The sequence below is a fragment of the Esox lucius genome, chromosome 9 (genome assembly GCF_011004845.1).
Source record: "Esox lucius isolate fEsoLuc1 chromosome 9, fEsoLuc1.pri, whole genome shotgun sequence".
In the NCBI taxonomy this organism is placed as follows: Eukaryota; Metazoa; Chordata; class Actinopteri; order Esociformes; family Esocidae; genus Esox; species Esox lucius.
Window position 1 is genome coordinate 2,271,585 of NC_047577.1, and position 19,066 is coordinate 2,290,650.

The following is a 19,066-nucleotide window of genomic DNA, read 5'->3' on the forward strand; positions in this document are numbered from 1 at the left end:
CTCTTCGCTATTTCAAACTGATGTCACTTGTGTAACCTTAGTAACGTATTTACTTCTGTTTCATCGTTTCCCTTTCATCTACCTCTTGCTAAAACCCTTATACCTTACACATAATACATTTAAAAACAGTACATGTAGAGCCTACATCTAAATTATAACGATATGCTTTAGAATACATTAGCATAGCTAAATAATATTATTTAACCCACTAACAATATCACTTCTGATAGACACAAAACAAGCGTTATGGCTAACACAACTAAACATTTATTAACTATGAATATTACATTTACATTAGTTTTATTAGCTTACTAACAGTATCTCTCGAACACCGGACACCAAATCAACTTTGTTTCACATTTCAACTTTGTTCACACCAGCCTAACTCAAAACCATTTTTAGTTTTTAGGTTTTAGTTGTACATTGACCATGATTATATTATTTGCATAGATATGCCAAAATGATCAGACAAACAATTTCCCAAACATTCAAGCTCAACACCAAAGCAACTCATAAAATGTTTTAATGTGAATTAACAAGAGATTTTACCTCTTTGAGACAACTTGTATAAATAAAGGATAGAAAAACGCCAAATATACAGTCCACTCTCCTGCCCTAAAGTTGACATTCTGAGCACTGTCCAGGAAATGAGGGGTCCGTGAAATATCCCTGGAGAACCCCACGCTTCCCTTCACTGGAGTGTCCCACACAGTCTTTAATAAAGCAGTGGCATTATCTGCAAATTATGTTCTTTAATGGGACACACATTTTTTCCCTTACAGCCCTGGGCATCTTGTTAAGGTTCGCCACCTAAATCTTGGACAGAGGGAGAATGATTAGAACGATCATGTTTATATTTACAATACTACCCAACACAACATAATACATGAAACAGGTGAAACTCTAACAGACATATTACTGTCATATCAATCAACTGTGATCTAACATATTATAATGCTGTAGCTCTGAGGCCTTGAACACAAGTTTGATACGGGAATATACTTTTTATTCCTAACTTACATTTAATTTGTCAAAAACGAATAATTAAACTTGACAGTATAGTAAGATAAGTGCGCTAGCTATAGCTACAGTAGCAAACAGAATTGAAACAGAATTTGTGACCTGAAAGTGACCTGACCCAGTGCCAAGTACCTTGAAAACAGACAATGTTACTAACTAGCTAGCTATTTTGACAGACAGAAAATGAGTATCTATTTGAATGCTCATTTTATCTGTAAATCATCTACATATTAATCATTTTCTTACCGATGTCATCTGCAGGGTTTGTGCATAAGACTGAGAAGGAAATGACGAGGGAAGTGGGTGATCCGTTGCCTCCACCTACAAAACAAAAGAGGCTCCTCGGAATATCCAATAAATATGCTTCTCCTTCATTAGAACCAAATAGAGATGGTTCCTTTTCATCAGAACCAATGGAAGATGCTTCCCCTTCATCAGAACCAACTGAAGTTTTACAAGGTCTAGGTGACATCTCTTTTTTCCAAAGGCCTGTTACAGAAAGTGAACGGGCCCAGGTGATGGTTGAAATGGAAGATCTAAGAAGAGAGCGAGATACTAAGGTGGACTGGACAAAAGGGCGACTGTCCTCAGACAGGACGCTCTACAGGACTTGTTTTCACGATGGTTGAACTTGATGTTTGCTAAGATTGCTTTCCTGATTTGCTGGCTTGACAAGGAATGTATTTCAAGTGGTGTGTCGGCAGAGATCAAAGCGACATTTCCCCGTCTTACATCCATCGTTGACTGCTTTGAAATTCGCATTGAACACACCAAAAAGCTAAAAGCCAGGTAAGTACCAGGTAAAATTGTAACATTTAAATGTTGCCTCCAAGGATTGTTTATGTGTCCCAATTTCATTTATTACAGGGCAAATCGTATTTCTGCTACAAGAAATGGACGACAGTTATTATTGTATACACGTTTCATATATATGTATATATGTTTCATGGCTTGTAGTCCAGCTGGTAGAATCGTATACCTGACAAAAGGTTGTTTGGGTGGAAGAGCATCTGATGTGAAGATTGTCAGGGATTCAGGCTTCATATCACCACTGTACCACCATTCTGGAGACCAGGTATGTCAACCAGGTATGTCAACCAGGTATGTCAACCAGGATTAAATTGATGTTCTCCTTCACATTACATACCCAGGCCTGCACTGCACAGCTAAAGCCAGAGGAAAGGGACTGCCCTGAATGTACTTGAAATCGTACTACAAATGCGTTTTTGTTTCACTTGTCCATTTGTTTCAGATCTTGGCCGACCGCGGTTTCACCCTGAAAGATGACTTTGCCCAGATTGGTGCAAATCTGCTGACCCCAGCGCTCACCGGTGCCAGGAAACATCTCCCCAGGAAAGTGGTTGAAGAAACCAGAATAAAATCCACTATTCGCGTTCACTTTGGTATGTTTATTGCCTGAATGTAAATTATCAATACCAATGGTTTACCTGATAAATGTCGTAGTAATTTTTATTTAAAAAAACATTTTAACTCTTGTCTTTTGGCTCCTTTGTTATCCTGAGTGATCTTTGACAAAAAACACAAACAAAGACACGGTATAAAGAATGTGTACGTTAAATAAGTAATTATTTTTGCAAGAAATGTTTCATGAACCAAAACGAGATTGTACAAATATTCATAATTTTTCTTTAGAGCAGGCGATCGGCGTCTTGAAGGAGATGTTTCATATCCTTGATGGATCGATTCCTCTTCAGGTGGTGAAGAAATGGAAAACGGGGACATTGCCACGATTGATAAAATAGTTCATGTATGTGCCACTTCGGTTATTGTTAATTACATGCTTTGGATGAAAAATATTAATTCCAATGACGAGTTGAATGCATTTTAAATTGTTAATAAACCTTTTTTGCAAAGAAATCCATTCTCAGTATTTTGCCCAGTGTTTTCACCTCAGTTCGTTTGACCTTTCCCCTGGTCCACCTCTGGGTCTGAGGTTCCCCCCAGGTGAGGGACGACAGGCCTTTGGTATCCCGTCTATCAATGCCCATCCGGTAATTACCGGTGGTTATAATCGCCAATGGCATCAATAACTTCGGACAGCGCAGAACGTACAGTCACAAGGAGCAAAAATCAAGGGAAATTTAGTAGGTTTAACCTTTCTGAGTTTTCCAAATGGTTACATAGGTACAACAAATCAAATATACTTTTGCCTGGCAGCCTGTAAGTTGAGGTGTGTCTGAGGTGCATTTAGAGGCTGGGTCTCCTTGCGTCAGTTAAAGACTAACCAGGGCTGTGTTATTGTTGGATGTTTATGAATGTTTATGTTGACCAACAATAGGTTTCTGTACTTACAACCCTAAATAGCTGCAGAGACATCGTCAAAGGAAGTCTCTTGTTCCAGAGATTCTTATCTGGATCATGGTCATAACATTTTAGTTATTTGCAGTTCTACCGAGAGTTGCTAAACGCACCCCCACGGGATGGAACTGTGACCTGTATTCATTCGTGTTGACTGATGTCTGTGCTGTGTTTAAACATAATAACACCCTTTTGGGGGAGGAGTCAATTCAACATGATGTGAGCGTGTGCAGATAATGGACCCGATATTCTATCGAACCTACTTCAACTGTCATATCAGTTTTTTTGAAATACATTTGATTACATACAAAATGGACACAAAGTGTTACACAAACCTGGACTGCAGTGTATATAAACAATGTTCATTAGTTACGCTGGTTGTCCCTGGTTGGATTCTGTGCCATTTTAAAATACTCTTGTCTTTGCAGGTGAAAGACCAGACTCAGAGGAACCAGAACCAGACACATCCAAACAAGCTAGTCCCCACCCTTGCTCCCACTGCAGGAAGAGTTTTACCAAATTAGGTAACCTAAAAACACATGAGAAAATACACTCTGAAGAAAAGCCTTATCACTGCTCTCAGTGTGGAAAAGGCTTTATTTGGTTAGCTAACTTGAAAAGACATGAGAGAATCCATACAGATGAAAAACCTCACCACTGTCGTCAGTGTGAAAAGAGTTTTTTCTTATCACGGCACCTGAAATCACATGAGAGAAAACACTCTGGAGAGAAGCCTTTCCAATGCTCTCAGTGTGGAAAGAAATTCAACCAGTCATCAGATTTGAAAAAACATAAGCGAATACACACAGGAGAAAGGCCTTTTCATTGCTCCCAGTGTGAGAAGAGTTTCTCCACATCAGGACTCCTGAAATCTCATGAAAGAACACACTCTGGAGAGAGGCCTTTCCAATGTTCTCAGTGTGTAAAGAGGTGTTCCCGATCAGCGGAACTCAAATCCCATGAGAGAACACACTCTGGAGAGAGGCCTTTCCAATGTTTTCAATGTGGAAAGAAGTTTAACCAGTCATCCAAACTGAAAACACATCAGAGAATACACACAGGAGAAAAGCCATTTGAATGCTCTCAGTGTGGAAAGACATTCATCCAGTCATCACACCTGAAAGAACACGAAAGAATACAGACAGGAGAAAAGACTATAAAATGCTCATACTGTGGAAAGATATTCCTACGGACAGCGGACCTGAAAATACATGAGAGAATGCACACAAGAGAAAAACCTTTCCACTGCTCCCAATGTGGAAAGAGTTTTGCACGATCTGGGACCCTAAAATCACACGAGAGAATACACACAGGAGAAAAGCCATTTCAATGCTCCCAGTGTGGTAAGAGTTTTACCCAATTAGGACACCTGAAATCACATGAGCGAATACACATTAAAGAAGCTTTAACAACGCTACCTACATCCATCCAGCTTTTGAAAAACATGATACCATTGTGTCTATTACAGGCCGAATTTGATTAACTGTCTGTAGTGTGACTTTGCTACAATCCCCACTGAATTTATGCGGATGCCAGATTGATAAAGGCAGAAAATGTACATTACATTCAAGTTCACAAATCATACAGGTTGAAAGTAAACAAGACAAATGCAGGGTATTTGATAACTAAGAGGGGACATTTTTTTCTACTTAATTGCTCCGTTTAATACACCGTTTATCTCAATGCCTATATGAAACACTGGCTCAGATAAATGACATTTGTGAAATGCCTAATCCAGCGGCCCACCCCTGGTAAGAATGAAGTCGTTTCTCCTTAAGTGGGTTACCCACTCCGTTCAGCAGATGGCGATGTACGCATTCCGTTTTATGACGTATTATCTAGTGGACAGCACGCAATCTGCTTTTTTTTTTCTTCGACAACAACGCGGCTTCTGGTTGAACATAAAACAAAAACATTCGTTCGTAAGACGATTTCTGTTTGAAACATGTTCACGTTATCCGCTAGTTGGCTAGGTACATTTAGGTATAATTAGCTTGCTAACATCACGACCATGAGTTCAATAAACTGGTTGCCTCTTTTAACGGAAAAATAACCCCCGAAAGAGACCATAATTGTCAAAAACGTAAAGGTTGAGTCTTACGGTGAAAGAACACCAAGCTTTCAGAGTGAATGAGGTGGGAAATGTGCATGTCAAAGAAGAGGAAAAGAAACAAGAACATTGTGATGATAGAAGAGGAAGACGTTTTTCTAGGACAATGGGGAGATTACGGTTACATTAGAAGAGGAAGATTATGAAGACGAGGAACCAGGAGATCTGGTCTCTAACATCAGTGAGATTTCCCTGACGGAAAGTATTATATTTTTTATTGAGCGAGAATAAATTGAAGAGAATCAAAACCGATTGGAGGAGCAGCCTGTCTGTAGAAATGCTATGGAAACTTATGTATTAGCATCGAAGGACCAAAGGTTGTACAGCTTCAGACTGTTGTGCAGATATGGTTGCCAACAGGAGAGAGAGCATGTCATGTTTTAGGTCTGTTCGTTTGTTTTGTTTTAAAAGTAAAAGGTTTTGTTGACTATTACCTTTTCATTTTGTAATCATTTGAAATGTGATTAAATGTTTTAGTTTTTTATATCCAGGATGTATGTAAGAAACAATAAAACATGTTAACAGAATTACATAACTTAAGTCTTTGGTTTTGTTGTAACAATGATAAATTACAACTTTTGGAGGGAGACAGTAAATATTGTCTTGGGGCCAGTAAGTTTCAAAGTTTTCAAAAAATTTAACATTGAGCCCTGCTGTGTATAACCTATAAATTAATGAAAGGGTCAGACATAGATACAAATAAATCACATTTCCTTTTACCCCAAAAACGGAATCTGGTATCCCCTGTCCTTACTTATAAACAAACTTCGCCCTTCGGTTTTTGAGGAGGGAAAACTTCTCTATGACTTTTTTGTTGAAGTCGGGTATTTCTCTAGTGAGTTTTTTTTCAGTGGACAGCATTGCGAGAGCATGCAGTCGGTCCTTTGACACTGTGCTCCCCAGAAACGTCCTCACTCTCCTGAGAGTGGAGAAACACCGGTCGGACTCTGACGTGGTCATTGGCGTTGTTATAAGAATGCGGAGCAGCTTCACGGTCTCTGAAAACACCTCCTGCAAGTTGTTCTCCAACATGAACTTGAACAGAGCCAGGGCGCTCTTGGACCACCGGAAGTCGGGGCTGTCGTACATTAGTGAGAGCTCTGTCTGTAGCCTGGCTTTGTTCAGCGTGGGATAGGCTTCTGCCGTTTTCGCCAGCGCTTCAGTTGGGAAGACCTTGGCGTAGTCAGGGAAACAATCACTTTCCAGTAAGGTGGCTCCAGTCAGGTGGTGGGTGAATGTGAAGCGGTCGTTTGTGTTTAGAATAATTCTGTCACAAACCTAAGAGTGGGAGAGATGAAGAGAGGCATGTTCTCAATTCTGGTTAACTATTTAAAATGCATTGGTCGAATTTAAACTGGATATGAACATACATTTATTACAGAGCTTTTTGTTGGATTGTATATGCAAAACATTACCTCGTATGCCTGTTGTTGCCGGTCACCAACAATTCTGGTTTCAGCGTCAGAGTACTTGACACAGAGCGAGGGCACCGAATCACGCACCCGGGACACGGCATTGGTGAAGTCTTTGACGGCCTCCTGCGCTTGCGAAGCTTCAATGTGTCTATCATCCAGCTGTGCAGAAAGAATGTCCACCAGGCGCATTATGTGATGGAACAATTCAAGGAAAAACAGGAACTCTTTGTCCTGTAACATTCTCACAAATCCTGTTGCCTCTCTGATTGTGATGTTATCAAAGTCCTCGGACGATTGAATGGTTTGAAAGCACTCCAACAGGTGGTCCTTGTGTTCAAACACCACATTTACGGGACGGCTCTGGAAATTCAAACGGGTCTGCGGGGCACGGGGGAGTCTACTTGTAACAGTTCTGTTCAGCACATCAATTCTCTTCTGGGACTGCCAGAAGAAGGTTGAGAACCCGCTTAAATCAGAAAAGAACACACGTGCCCGTTGAACAGCCGATGCTGCTTTTTGCATCACAAGACAGAGCTGCTGCGCATAACAGTGTAGAAAGTGAGCGTTTGGGTATTCATCCTGAATTATTTTCCCGACGCCAGCAGTTGACCTGCACATCAAGCTCGTCCAGTCACATGTTTGAGCAATTAGTTTTTCCTTGCCTGCGGCTTGATCTGGAAAAATCAAGCCTAGGTTTTCCAAGAGAGCCCTGCTGACAGCCTCCGCATTAGAACCTCCTTCAAGTTTGATAAAGGAGAAAAATCGCTCTTGCAGCGTGTTTGTAGCATCAACGTAGCGGTAAATAATGACCAGCTGACAGTGTGTCGTGATGTCTGTCGTCTCATCCACAATTATGGACACAAAGGCGGCGTTCCGCAACTCTTGCACGATGTGCGCTTGCACGGTGGCTAGCATGCAATCCAGAAGCTCGTTCTGTACCGTCTTGGACGTGCCTTTAAACACTGTAGTGGCTTCCAAGTGGTCTTTCATTGCACTGTCTAGCGATCCCATGAAATCGACGAGTCCCCTAAACACCCCCGGGTCTGAGTCTTTGGCTTCGTCATGTCCCTTGAGTGCCAACTCAAAAGCTCCACAGAATTTGAGACAGTCCAATACCTTAGATAAGATGTGCCGGTTCTTGTCAACTTCGAGGTTGTGTTTGCGTATGTTAGCATGGTATCCTTCTTCTAATTGTGTTGCCAACTTAGCCTTGCCTAGCATGGTTAGCTTGAATAAGCACTCCAAGTGAGATTTACTCATGTCGTGTTTCTTCACTCGCTCGGCAAAGTGTTTTAGGTCACTCATGCCTGTTTCCGTCCACAATGTGGCAGCCTGTCCGCTAACTGATGAACGGAACAAAAGGCACGGAAAACAAAACACACTGTTCCGAATGGGACAGCCGCATAACCATGACTTTCTTTCGTACCAGGCACTCGAAAAGTTACGAGTATACTTCTTTCCTCTGTCCTTTGATGTCTGTTGGATCCAAATGTCTGGTTTATCCGGTCCCATCTGCTTTATGTCTAACTTCTGTCGAAGGGTCAGCCTTTCAAACTGTGTTTTTAAAAGTGAATCTACACTGTTCGGTGGTGACAAACGTGGCTCTTTCACCATTAAAGTGTCTTCCACCTCGTTCACAGTGAGCCCCCCCACTTCATTCACCGAAACATGTTTTTCTTGCTTTACAGAGACATCATCTTTGGCAGAAACGTCTTCCTCTTTCACTGAGAAGTCTTCCTCTTTCACTGAACACACTTCATCTTTCACAGTAATTTCCTCACCCTGTGCTTCTTTTTTAATGGTGACAGACTGCTCGTTCGTTTCCACTTTCACGAGAGCTTCACTCTTCCAGCAGACCTCTTTAACTGGTTGAGAACAGTTTAATGAGCTCATGGTAGGTGATGTTGGCTAGTTTGTTAGCATTTGTTATTCCCCAAGCTAATCTAAGAAACTAAACGTTAACTTGGAGATCAAGTACAAATAAACATAAACTACAAAATGAAATACGCATACTACACAAACGGTGCATAATATGATAACCTTTGGGGTTTTATGATAACTCGCAAGCTATCATAAAGGTTGAAGCCGTAGCCGTGCTTTTATTGTTGAAGCAGACGTCCGTGCCGTCCACTACATTATACGTCACGCAGGAAGCATAATCGGAAAGACGGAGATCGCTTTCTGCTGACGGGAATGACGCAATTTGGGAAAATATTTACTTATTCTGTTTATATTAATAATAACGTGATTAAAGCAATTTAAACAATACCATGTCCAGTTCAACATAAAATTATATTTTTGCCAGACCGCGTAAGCGGAGCCGGCCAAGAAGAGCGAATGTCTCTTACTGAGTGACTGACTGACCGACAGCCTAGTCCTTATTAAATAGTGTAGTGGTTAGAAACGCGTACTTCCATGCAGGAGAAACGGTATTCTAGCCTCGACACGGCCCTAAAAAATAATGCATTAGGATTTGTTCAGGATAGACAAATTCTTCGCTGGCTACAGCTTTCAGTAGTTAAATTATGGTAAGCCTAAAATAAAATTATTTACATTCATAATGCAGCTATTTAACACAATGCTTAATGGTTACTAACTAAATATTCAAACTTGGCGTGATATTAATGCGTGAAAAAATGATGTAATGTCGAGAAGCTCTACTGACACTCTCCACACAAACAAATTATGCATCTACGTTATAGTAAGTCTTAAATAAAACTGTTTACGGTTATATTACGACTATTACTGGTGGATTTTTTTATATCGGCATCAGTGCATGCTTTTTGGGGTAATTGTATATCACAAGCTCTAGCGCAGTGACAAACCAGCAGGCCTTGTTGGACTCTCTCCAACCTTCAGTATTTTGACCTGTGTTCGATTCCCCTCTCAGATGTTCCAATTTCTATCTCTCAGAAATATTTATCCACTCTGTACTTTTCAGCCTTCGCACGATAATATATATCCACTCAGTAATACCATGAATCTCATATATAGTGGATATAAAAAGTCTACACACCCCTGTTAAAATTACGTAAAGGAATGAGACAAAGCTAAATCATGTCAGAACCTTTTCCACTTTTAATGTGACCTATAATGTGAACCATTCAATTGAAAAACAAACTTTAATCTTCGAGGGGAAAAAAGGAAAAATACAATAACCTGGTTGCATAAGTGTGCACACCCTCTTTTAACTGGTGATGTGGCTGTGTTCAGAAATAACCAATCACATTCAAAAGTGACTCTGATAAATCACAAATAAAGTTTAGCTGTTCTTGTAGGATTTTCCTGACATTTTCTTAGTTGCATCTCAGAGCAAAAGCTGTGGTTCGCAGAGAGCTTCCAAAGCATCAAAGGGATCTCATTGTTGAAAGATATCAGTCAGGAGAAGGGTACAAAATAATTTCCAAAGCCTTAGATATACCGTGGAACACAGTGAGAAGACAGTCATTAAGTGCAGAAAATATGGCACAACAGAGACATTACCAAGAACTGGACGTCCCTCAAAAATTGATGAAAAGACGAGAAGAAAACTGCTCAGGGAGGCTTCCAAGAGGCCTACAGCAACATTAAAAGGAACTGCAGGAATTTCTGGCAAGTGCTGGCTGTGTGGTACATGTGACAACAATCTCCCATATTCTTCATATGAATGGGCTATGGGGTAGGGTGGCAAGACAGAAGCCTTTTCTTACAAAGAAAAACATCCAAGCCCGGCTGAAGTTTGCAAAATCAAACATCAAGTCCCCCAAAAGCACATGGGAAAATGCATAATGGTCTGATGAAACCAAGGTTGAACTTTCTGGCCATAATTCTAAAAGGTATGTTTGGCACAAAAACAACACTGCACATCACAAAGAACACTATACACTATAGTGAAGCATGGTGGTGGCAGCATCATGCTTTGGGGCTGTTTTTCTTCAGCTGGAACCGGGGCCTTAGTCAGGGTGGAGGGAATTATGAACAGTTCCAAATACCAGGCAATTTTGGCACAAAACCTTCAGGCGTCCATTAGAAAGCTGAAGATGAAGTTCACCTTTCAGCACGACAACGACCCAAAGCACACATCCAAATCCACCAAAGCATGGCTTGACCAGAAGAAGATTACTTTTTTGGAAGGGCCCAGCCAGAGCCCAGACCTGAATCCAATTGAACATCTGTGGGGTGATCTAGAGAGGGCTGTGCACAGCAGATGTCCTTGCAATCTGACAGATTTGGAGATTTTTGCAAAGAAGAGTGGGAAAATATTGCCATTTCAAGATGTGCCATGCTAATAGACTCCTACCCAAAAGGACTGAGTGCTGTAATAAAATCAAAAGGTACTTCAACAAAGTATTAGTTTAAGGGTGTGCACACTTATGCAACCAGGAATTGCTCACGTAACATAAAGGTGGAAAAAGTTCTGACATGATTTATCTTTGTCTCGTTCACAAGAACCTGGCATTTTAACAGGGGTATGTAGACTTTTTATATCCACTGTATTTAAGAGAATAATTGTATTATGTGACCCTTTTATACTGTTAATGTTTTCTAATGAAATGAACCAGCCATTGAGTGATTGGAGTAATTGTTTTCGTTATAGTTAGGCTGTATAGCTATTAGCTGGCCATCTACAGAAATCTTTGTATGTGAGTACACTTTAGATCCATTAATAAACGTTCTGTTTTCCACGTTATTTCAGCAAAAATGTAATGGCTGAGCTTGCATTCCTGCTGTTTAAATAGTGTAAAGGTTAAAGACACAGTCTGCCACATAGACCGCAGATCAAAACCAGCCAGGGACAACATTCAGCCCTTATAATTGCAGGCTTGCCTGGTTCTTTTTCTGGTTCCTTATGTCTTAAAATGAATTATTAATTACGATAGTGTTGGATACAAGAAATAATCAGTGTACAACCTCACTCTCCTCCTACATCACATTCTGGGTTTACAGAAGTAAACTGCTGGAATTGTGACAGAATGAGTAAGCTTATGCCAGCCATTTAACGCTGATTGGCCAGCTCATCATTCTCTAAACCTCTGATTGGCCAGCTCATCATTCTCTAAACCTCTGATTGGCCAGATCATCCTACTCAGGAGTACTACGTCATACTCCATGTTGCAGATGTTTGATTTCAAATGTAATGTTTGATATTTTTTGAGTAGCCTTTTTCATTTCAGTTTGGGCCACAGACTTGATGTATGAGTCAACAATATATCAGTTAACAGAATGTCAATGTTTGAATATTTGCATGATGAATAGTTATATGGAAGTGTTAATTTTTTTTCTCCACAATAAGAGCTTTCTTTATTTTGTGGGCTGAGGGGAGTTGTGTCTGGCTTTTTCTGTGATTCTCTTGTAATTTCAAAGCCCCAGCGGGACCAGATGAAGGGCTTGTCTCCTGTATTTTCTCTATCAATTGTGTTGATTAGACAAATCTCTTCTCACGCTGGTAGAAATAAATTATAAAAAATACAATTTAAAGTTAGGGTTAAGGTTACGTATAACATGGTACTGAGATTAAGGCTAGAGTTATGGTTAGGAAAATACTATTTTCAATCCCCCCAGACCACAACTCCTATCCAAAAACACACTCAACGCTAACTGCGCTCACAGGTGACCCCAGTGGCCGGCTGGTACCTTAACGTAACATTCAGCTGTTCGTTCTCCCAAAACCTGCCTGCACAATCACCATTCTAGCCATGACAGTCAGACAATAAGCGCCAGTATATCCCGGATTTTGTTCCTTTTTGTGACTTCCTGGACAATGTTTTACAGAATTTGTTTCCCCAGCTTGGTGGACATTGGACATCTTTTTTTTTAAACACAAACGCACACCCACACACTCTCTACTGCCAACTTCCGCAGACAATCATATCCACGTTTTCTCCTCCAACCTCTAGTTGTGTAGTTATTAATTACACAATTTAAAACACAGATATCTATATATATTTTTGGCAGGTAAACAAAATACATTTCTTAAAAAAAAATAAATAGAAGATGCAAGAAATTAAGTTCTTTGAATTACTTGTTCAAAATCTCAGAGACAGCAGTGTGCTTTTATATCATGAAGATTTATTATAGAAACATAGTGAACATTAATTAGAATTGAATAGAAACACAGCAGATTATGGCAAAGTAGTAGGCAATTTGATATTTACTTTTTATACAACCGAAAGAGAGAAAGAGCTTATTCCAGTATTTACTGAAGATTATTTTAGTGGTAAGAACTTTACAACCGGAATGCAAGTATTTTCTATAGAATACTCAGCCTTCAGGTGTAATGCCCTGTCGCAACCACACCCAATGGGAGGACAGATGTGTACACCACCATTGGTCCTTAAGGTTCTCTGAATGCGATGGGTGGACACTAAATCATCAGCCGGACTAAGAGGGAGAATTCTAGGTCTCTTTCCAAGAGGGAATTCTAGGTCTCATCTATGATCGACAGTGGATTTGTTGGTACAAGTCCAGGATTCGCTTAAAGAGAAGCGTGACTTCTTACGTTTCGTGGTCCTAAACACAGACATCCCCGTCCGCTCCGGCTTTTGGGCCGTTTGCAAGAAAGAACTGTGTTCATCCACTGGATTGCAGGGACACTGTGGTGGGGGAGGGGGGCATCGACACCCCAAGCTCTCAGTGAAATTCCAATGAAATGTGAGGGCAGGGCCAGGCGGGGTTCATACCACCTGATTGGCTGACACGTCCCATGCTCACGCCCTGATCAGGATGAGTGGCCAGAAACCTCTGTGAGGAGTCCCATCCCCCTCTCAAAGTTGTTATGGTTACGATCACAAATCCTAGGTACACACATGGGGGTGGGGACCTCATACATGACCCTTACATGACCCTTACATAACCGTGAGTCCTTAGGCCTGCTTTCACTGAAAGCAAGAAAACGTATTCAGGAAAGAATATCATCCATGTAACATCTACAGTAAACAACGCTCAAAGCATGAAAACACGGTGTACTCTATGCACGCAGACAATCTCACTTCAGGGCTTCCCTTGAGAAGGAGAATTACACGAGGTCCTGATTTTGGCGTCTTGACCAAATAATACGTTTTAAAAGCATCTGAAGTCTGTTTGGTCCCCTGATGCCGGGAAGGTTCTTTTAAGAGGAGGGTGTATTTAAGTTCCAGTTTTAGGCAGGGTTAAATCTTTGCCTATTCGGTTGCCCTGCAGGGTACGTGTGTCTGGGATTTTAGATAAATCCGTCCCTACATAGTCTAACCTCAAGAGAACTTCTCTTGGTTAAAAGGACGGGCGCCCTCCTTTTCTCACCTCGTACTGAATATTATTGTCATGGCAGTAAGGCTCCCATTCAACATCTTCCAGATGTATTGGAAAGCACTGTCTAAGAAGGATCCTTGTTGTCTTCATATAATTAACGTTAGCATGTTGTGAGGATCTTCACAACTTCTGTTAACGGAACGGCATCTTCTTTGTTCCATTTCTTCTGTTCAATTGACCTGTGTGCATTAGAAGTTACATAGGTTCTCCAAGAGGAGGTCATTAGTTTCACAAAGTTGTTTACATCCTTATGGGACTCCTTATCGCCAATAATCACACTTTGGTTCGCTAAACATTCCGCTGCTTTCGTAAGTGAGTGTCCTATTCTGATTACTGAACTTGGCTTGGTGTAGTCATTTTTGTCCGGATTGAACCCACTGACCTTCTTTGCCGCTTCAACGACCAGTTCGAACCGGCTGGGTTTACAGACGTCTTGTAGGTGCTGTATACTGCTGTCAAGCTTCTTGACCGCTACCATGAGTCTACCCACTTCCCTTAATCTCTGAGAGATGTAGCCGTGCTGGGACAACTCATGACCACGCTCTGCGTACAAAGCATCTCCAAACTGACAAATGAAGGGGTCGTTTCGTATGTGAAAAGCCACTGAATCTTGTTGCATTTTGTGGATGATCTTTTGGCATCCCTGCGAAGCACTTTTAGAGATTGGGATCAGATGGGAAGCTAGAGATTGGACCCTCTTCCTCGACCCTTTTTCTTCACTATTCTTTGACCCTTTTTCTCCTTCCTTTTTTGCCCTGCAAGACGACTCGTGTCTCCATAACTCGCTCTTCACAAAAAAAGCCAAACAGTGAGAACAGGGCAGGTAGTCCTCAATGGAAGCACTTCCTGGGGGTTGTCTCCATGTAACGATCTCTCCCTTCCCCTCTTCAAGCACTAAGATGTTGTGTTGATAGTCACCTTTGTTTCTCAGCTCTTCAAGCAAGGCTGACCTTTTCTTAGAGCCTTTTGGGAAGCTACAAGCCCGGGCTACGTCCTCCTCATCTCCATGCTTTCTTTCTAAGTGCCTGGATATTTTAGAATTGGGTTTCATGCAGTATATACAGAAATGCTTTTTGTCATAGAGCCTTTTCCCATCCTTGGTCTTACTGCAGGTTTTGATTGTTAATGTAGACATGCTTTTCTTCTGTTTGACAGGGCCGGGTTTAGACTTTGGGGACGGGGTAGAGGGCGTGCAGGGTGTCTCACTGTCTGTTGAATCAGAGTTTTCCTCTGCTGGGATGAAGTGGGGATAATTCATTTGATCATCTGACAACACGTCAAAATCCTCATCTGACGTCATGCTCATTTGGTCAGAAAACACATAATTAGGGACTCTCTGGGAGCCGAGGCGGGTGGCCCTGGTCTTGGTCGAACTGGAGAGCCGGGACTTCTTGGTAGCGACCGTGGCATCAAAACTGAAGTCTAACAGATGACAAGGAGAAAACCAGAAACCGAAAAGCATTATTACATTAATCTTACAGTTAAAAACGAATTTAATAAATATTCTCCTGGGCCAGTTTGATTACAAAGGATGTGTGCCAACGACAGAACAAGACATTAGGATAACTAGAGAAAAATCCACAGACAGAGACTCACAGAGACAGACGCACACACACAGACAAAGACACACACACACACACACAGACAGACAATGAAGCAGAAAACTAGATATAGACAGGGAAGCAGTGAGACAGGCTCACAGACACACAGGAAGCTAGACAGACAGATAAAACCTAGTGACAGACTGAATAGCCCACCAGATGTAGAGAGTTCAGTTAACAGCAGGAGTATATGGACATACCCATCTGGTCAGAATCCACATCACTGAGGTCTCTCTGGGAACCAATGGGTGTGTTGCCTCTCGACTCTGTGGAACTAGAGGCCCGAGACCTCTTGGAGGAAACGGCAGCAGTGAAGTCTTCAAAACCGATGTAAAGAAGTGCGTGGGTGTGTGTGGGGGGGGGGGTTTATAAAACAGAAGATACATGACCTTGTTCATACTACAGTGAAAAGCACCTTTAATAAACATTCTCCAGGAAACATGTTTGTATATAACCTACACTGAGTGTGACAGCAAAACACAACACTCAGGGAGACGTACCCTTCTTCTGTGTGAAAGGGGAGGATCCAGGCCCCGTGGTCAGGGTGGAGGAAGGGCAGGGTGTCTCACTGTCTGGTGGGGTGTAGGGGTCCTTTGATGGGGGGAACTGAGGATCAGTCATGAGGTCATACGAGGACACTTCCAAATCCTCATCGGATGCCGCCTCCAAATCTTCCCATTCCTGTCACCGTGAAAACCAGAACACATTGACACCCCACCATTTTGCAGAGGCATCACCTGGAAAGTCTAAAGCATCAACACATTATAATGGGATTTATTTACTATTGTTGTGCCAAAATCAGCAATGGCACATCATTGTTTTGTTGCTGTTAACACCATTTCAACATAGATTTATGGTGGGTGGAAATACAAATTCCAAAATCCAACACTGTTCAAAGGGTATTTTGATGAACCACATTCGGGCTGAGTTTGTTTGAAGAGTTCTGATGTCAGGGTTCCTCCAGACATTGGCAAGTCAAATTCCAGGACCTTCTCAATAACTTAGTCATTTTCAATGACCTATTTAACTGAAAGTACAGGGCAAAACACCCCTGTAATTATGAATGTCCACTTTAAGACTCAGAGATCAGACCAAAATATACCAGAATCCCTACATGCCAGAAGGAAGCCACTCCCAGGCCTTTTAACCACGATTGATATCACAGCCACCCAAGCCACCACAAGGAGTCACTAGAGTGCTAAGATTCAAAGTAGCTTTATATTCATTTGCGAACCCCTTAAACTCACAGAATGCTGCACAACTCGCCGCTGTACCCCTGAGGTCTAGGATTTGAATCCTTGTCTTGCAATGACAAGCACTTAACTACAAGAACACACCTGCTGTTTTTCTGATGATTTGTCTGCCATGTCCTGGTGCTGAAGACAAAAACATACAGATTAAAGAGCTGCCAAAATGTATCATGGTAACATTACCACAAACAGATGAATACATTGTCATATTCTAGAGGCATGTCAGCACGTTCATGTATTTGCCTTATCTGAAATGATGGGTGACAACACTGAACAGGGGTTAGGTTTCACGTTTCTGTCTACTCTCCCATTCTATGCAGAATGAACAGAGCGTCTCTTACAGGAGAATGCAGAGTGCGTGAAATCTGTTACATCTGCAACGTGTGCGCTTGTCTGGACAGGAAACTTAGAAAAGTGAAATCACAGCGCAGTAAAACACACAGGTAGTAATTAGGCAGCACACTGCAGTTGTGTGTGCAATTACTGCTTTCAAAATACCACAGTTGACTGCACTTTTTCTCTTAACGCAACTTCTTTAACTGTATTTTTTAATGCATGTACGTTCAAAGTTTGGCACCAGATGACAGATGTTGGGAGCAATGAGTGGCCGTTTTATGTACCCAAACTTTCGAGGGGCGGGGTGTGTGATTTCTACATGCGCCAAAATTGAGTTCCTTCCCAGCGGCTGCATATGGGTTGCAGATGTGAGACAAATCGGTCGAACAACAGAGACGGGAGAGCAGGTTGGGGGATGGTGGAAGGTTGCTGGGGTTTGACTAGTCTTTCATAGGCTTTTTGTTGTCTATACTTTTTTTTATGTCTTCATATTATGTTGGTCTTACATGTTTTATATTTAACATTAAATCTCCCAATTTTTTAAATTGCCTTACTGCTTGAAATAAAATTAAAAAATCGAATGAATAAATATAAAGCCATTTGGTGTCATATACGTTTGGAATCACTCAAAATGACAATTAACTTCCGAACTCTTAACTAATATAAACAATACACTTATAAATATATGTGTGTGTATTATAGTGTTAGATGTACAACCCACGTATGCTTTTGAAATACAGCCCTAGAAGTGTAACGCAGTCTGTCCGTAGGGAAAAGAGGGGCCTCTATTCAGGACGTTTTACGGTATGAAGAGGCAACCGACGAACTTCAATCCATGTTAGGTACTTACCTGCGTAAGAAATGTTGACGGCTGTGGCCTTGACATGTTCTGCAGGTGAAAAGACAACCACAGCACATCATTGGTCATATTAGCATGCCTAGCAGAAGAAACTGCTTTTTAAAAAAAAACGAACAAATGTTATAGGAAGTCATTATTTAATATATAGTAGGCCAACATAATTCAAACACCGACAGTACATAAAATAGTGAGAACTGACAATAACATCCAAACGAAAAACCAACCTTCTTCTACAGCAGATGGGATTATCTAAAATGGAGATTGCGTGCAGTACCCGTGTCAAAGATATGTATAACTACACCAAGATAGCACAGAGTGCCAGTGAAAGACAGTAGGCAGAGCCGAGTACAAGCTAGGGGAGATCCTATTGGTTTCTGTATCTGATAGGAAACGCCTACTCCTTAAAGTTCGCGTGTACCGTTACTCATTCCGCCATGCTCTCCTTCTAAACAACGCATTTTTGTACCGCTGTCAAATAGTATAGTCTAGAAAACTTGAAGTATGATGTTTTACTTTTGAGAACACAAAGCTATATGGACATCAGATGATTAATTGAGCTACATCTTGACCCAGTGAGTTTTTCACTGCTCAGCCACCTCGGCTTCCTCTCCATGACCGTGCTTCAGCTTTACACATCCGGTGTGCTATCTAACTCCATGTCTACCTGTGACTGGTCTGTGCCAGCGTATTGTTAGCTATACGAAAACGTATTTCCGGGTTAATATAGTTCAGAATAAAACTAGTAGTTTAGGATGATGCCAATTATTTGTATGTTTTTAATAACATTTTTTTTTATCTTGTCATAAATTAACAATGACTCAGATCACAGAGCACTCAGATCACGCACATATACACTCACCTAAAGGATTATTAGAAACACTTGTTCAATT

The 19,066-nt window shown here is 41.3% G+C and overlaps 1 protein-coding gene and 1 long non-coding RNA gene across 2 annotated transcripts; both read right to left on the reverse strand.

The window, feature by feature from the left end:
• Positions 1-5,912: 5,912 nt before the first annotated feature.
• Positions 5,913-8,983, reverse strand: LOC105007168 (zinc finger MYM-type protein 1-like). Its single transcript, XM_010865993.4, has 2 exons — positions 6,865-8,983; positions 5,913-6,727 (listed from the first exon to the last, which is right to left on the reverse strand). The coding sequence occupies exons 1-2, from the start codon at positions 8,755-8,757 to the stop codon at positions 6,200-6,202; spliced, it is 2,421 nt and encodes an 806-aa protein (XP_010864295.2). The 5' UTR covers positions 8,758-8,983; the 3' UTR covers positions 5,913-6,199.
• Positions 8,984-12,892: 3,909 nt separating this feature from the next.
• LOC105007166 lies at positions 12,893-18,498 on the reverse strand. The gene is made up of 6 exons (XR_003782162.2): positions 18,401-18,498; positions 18,168-18,206; positions 17,069-17,107; positions 16,232-16,412; positions 15,932-16,048; positions 12,893-15,552 (listed from the first exon to the last, which is right to left on the reverse strand). It is a non-coding gene; the product is annotated as an uncharacterized LOC105007166 (long non-coding RNA).
• Positions 18,499-19,066: the final 568 nt, after the last annotated feature.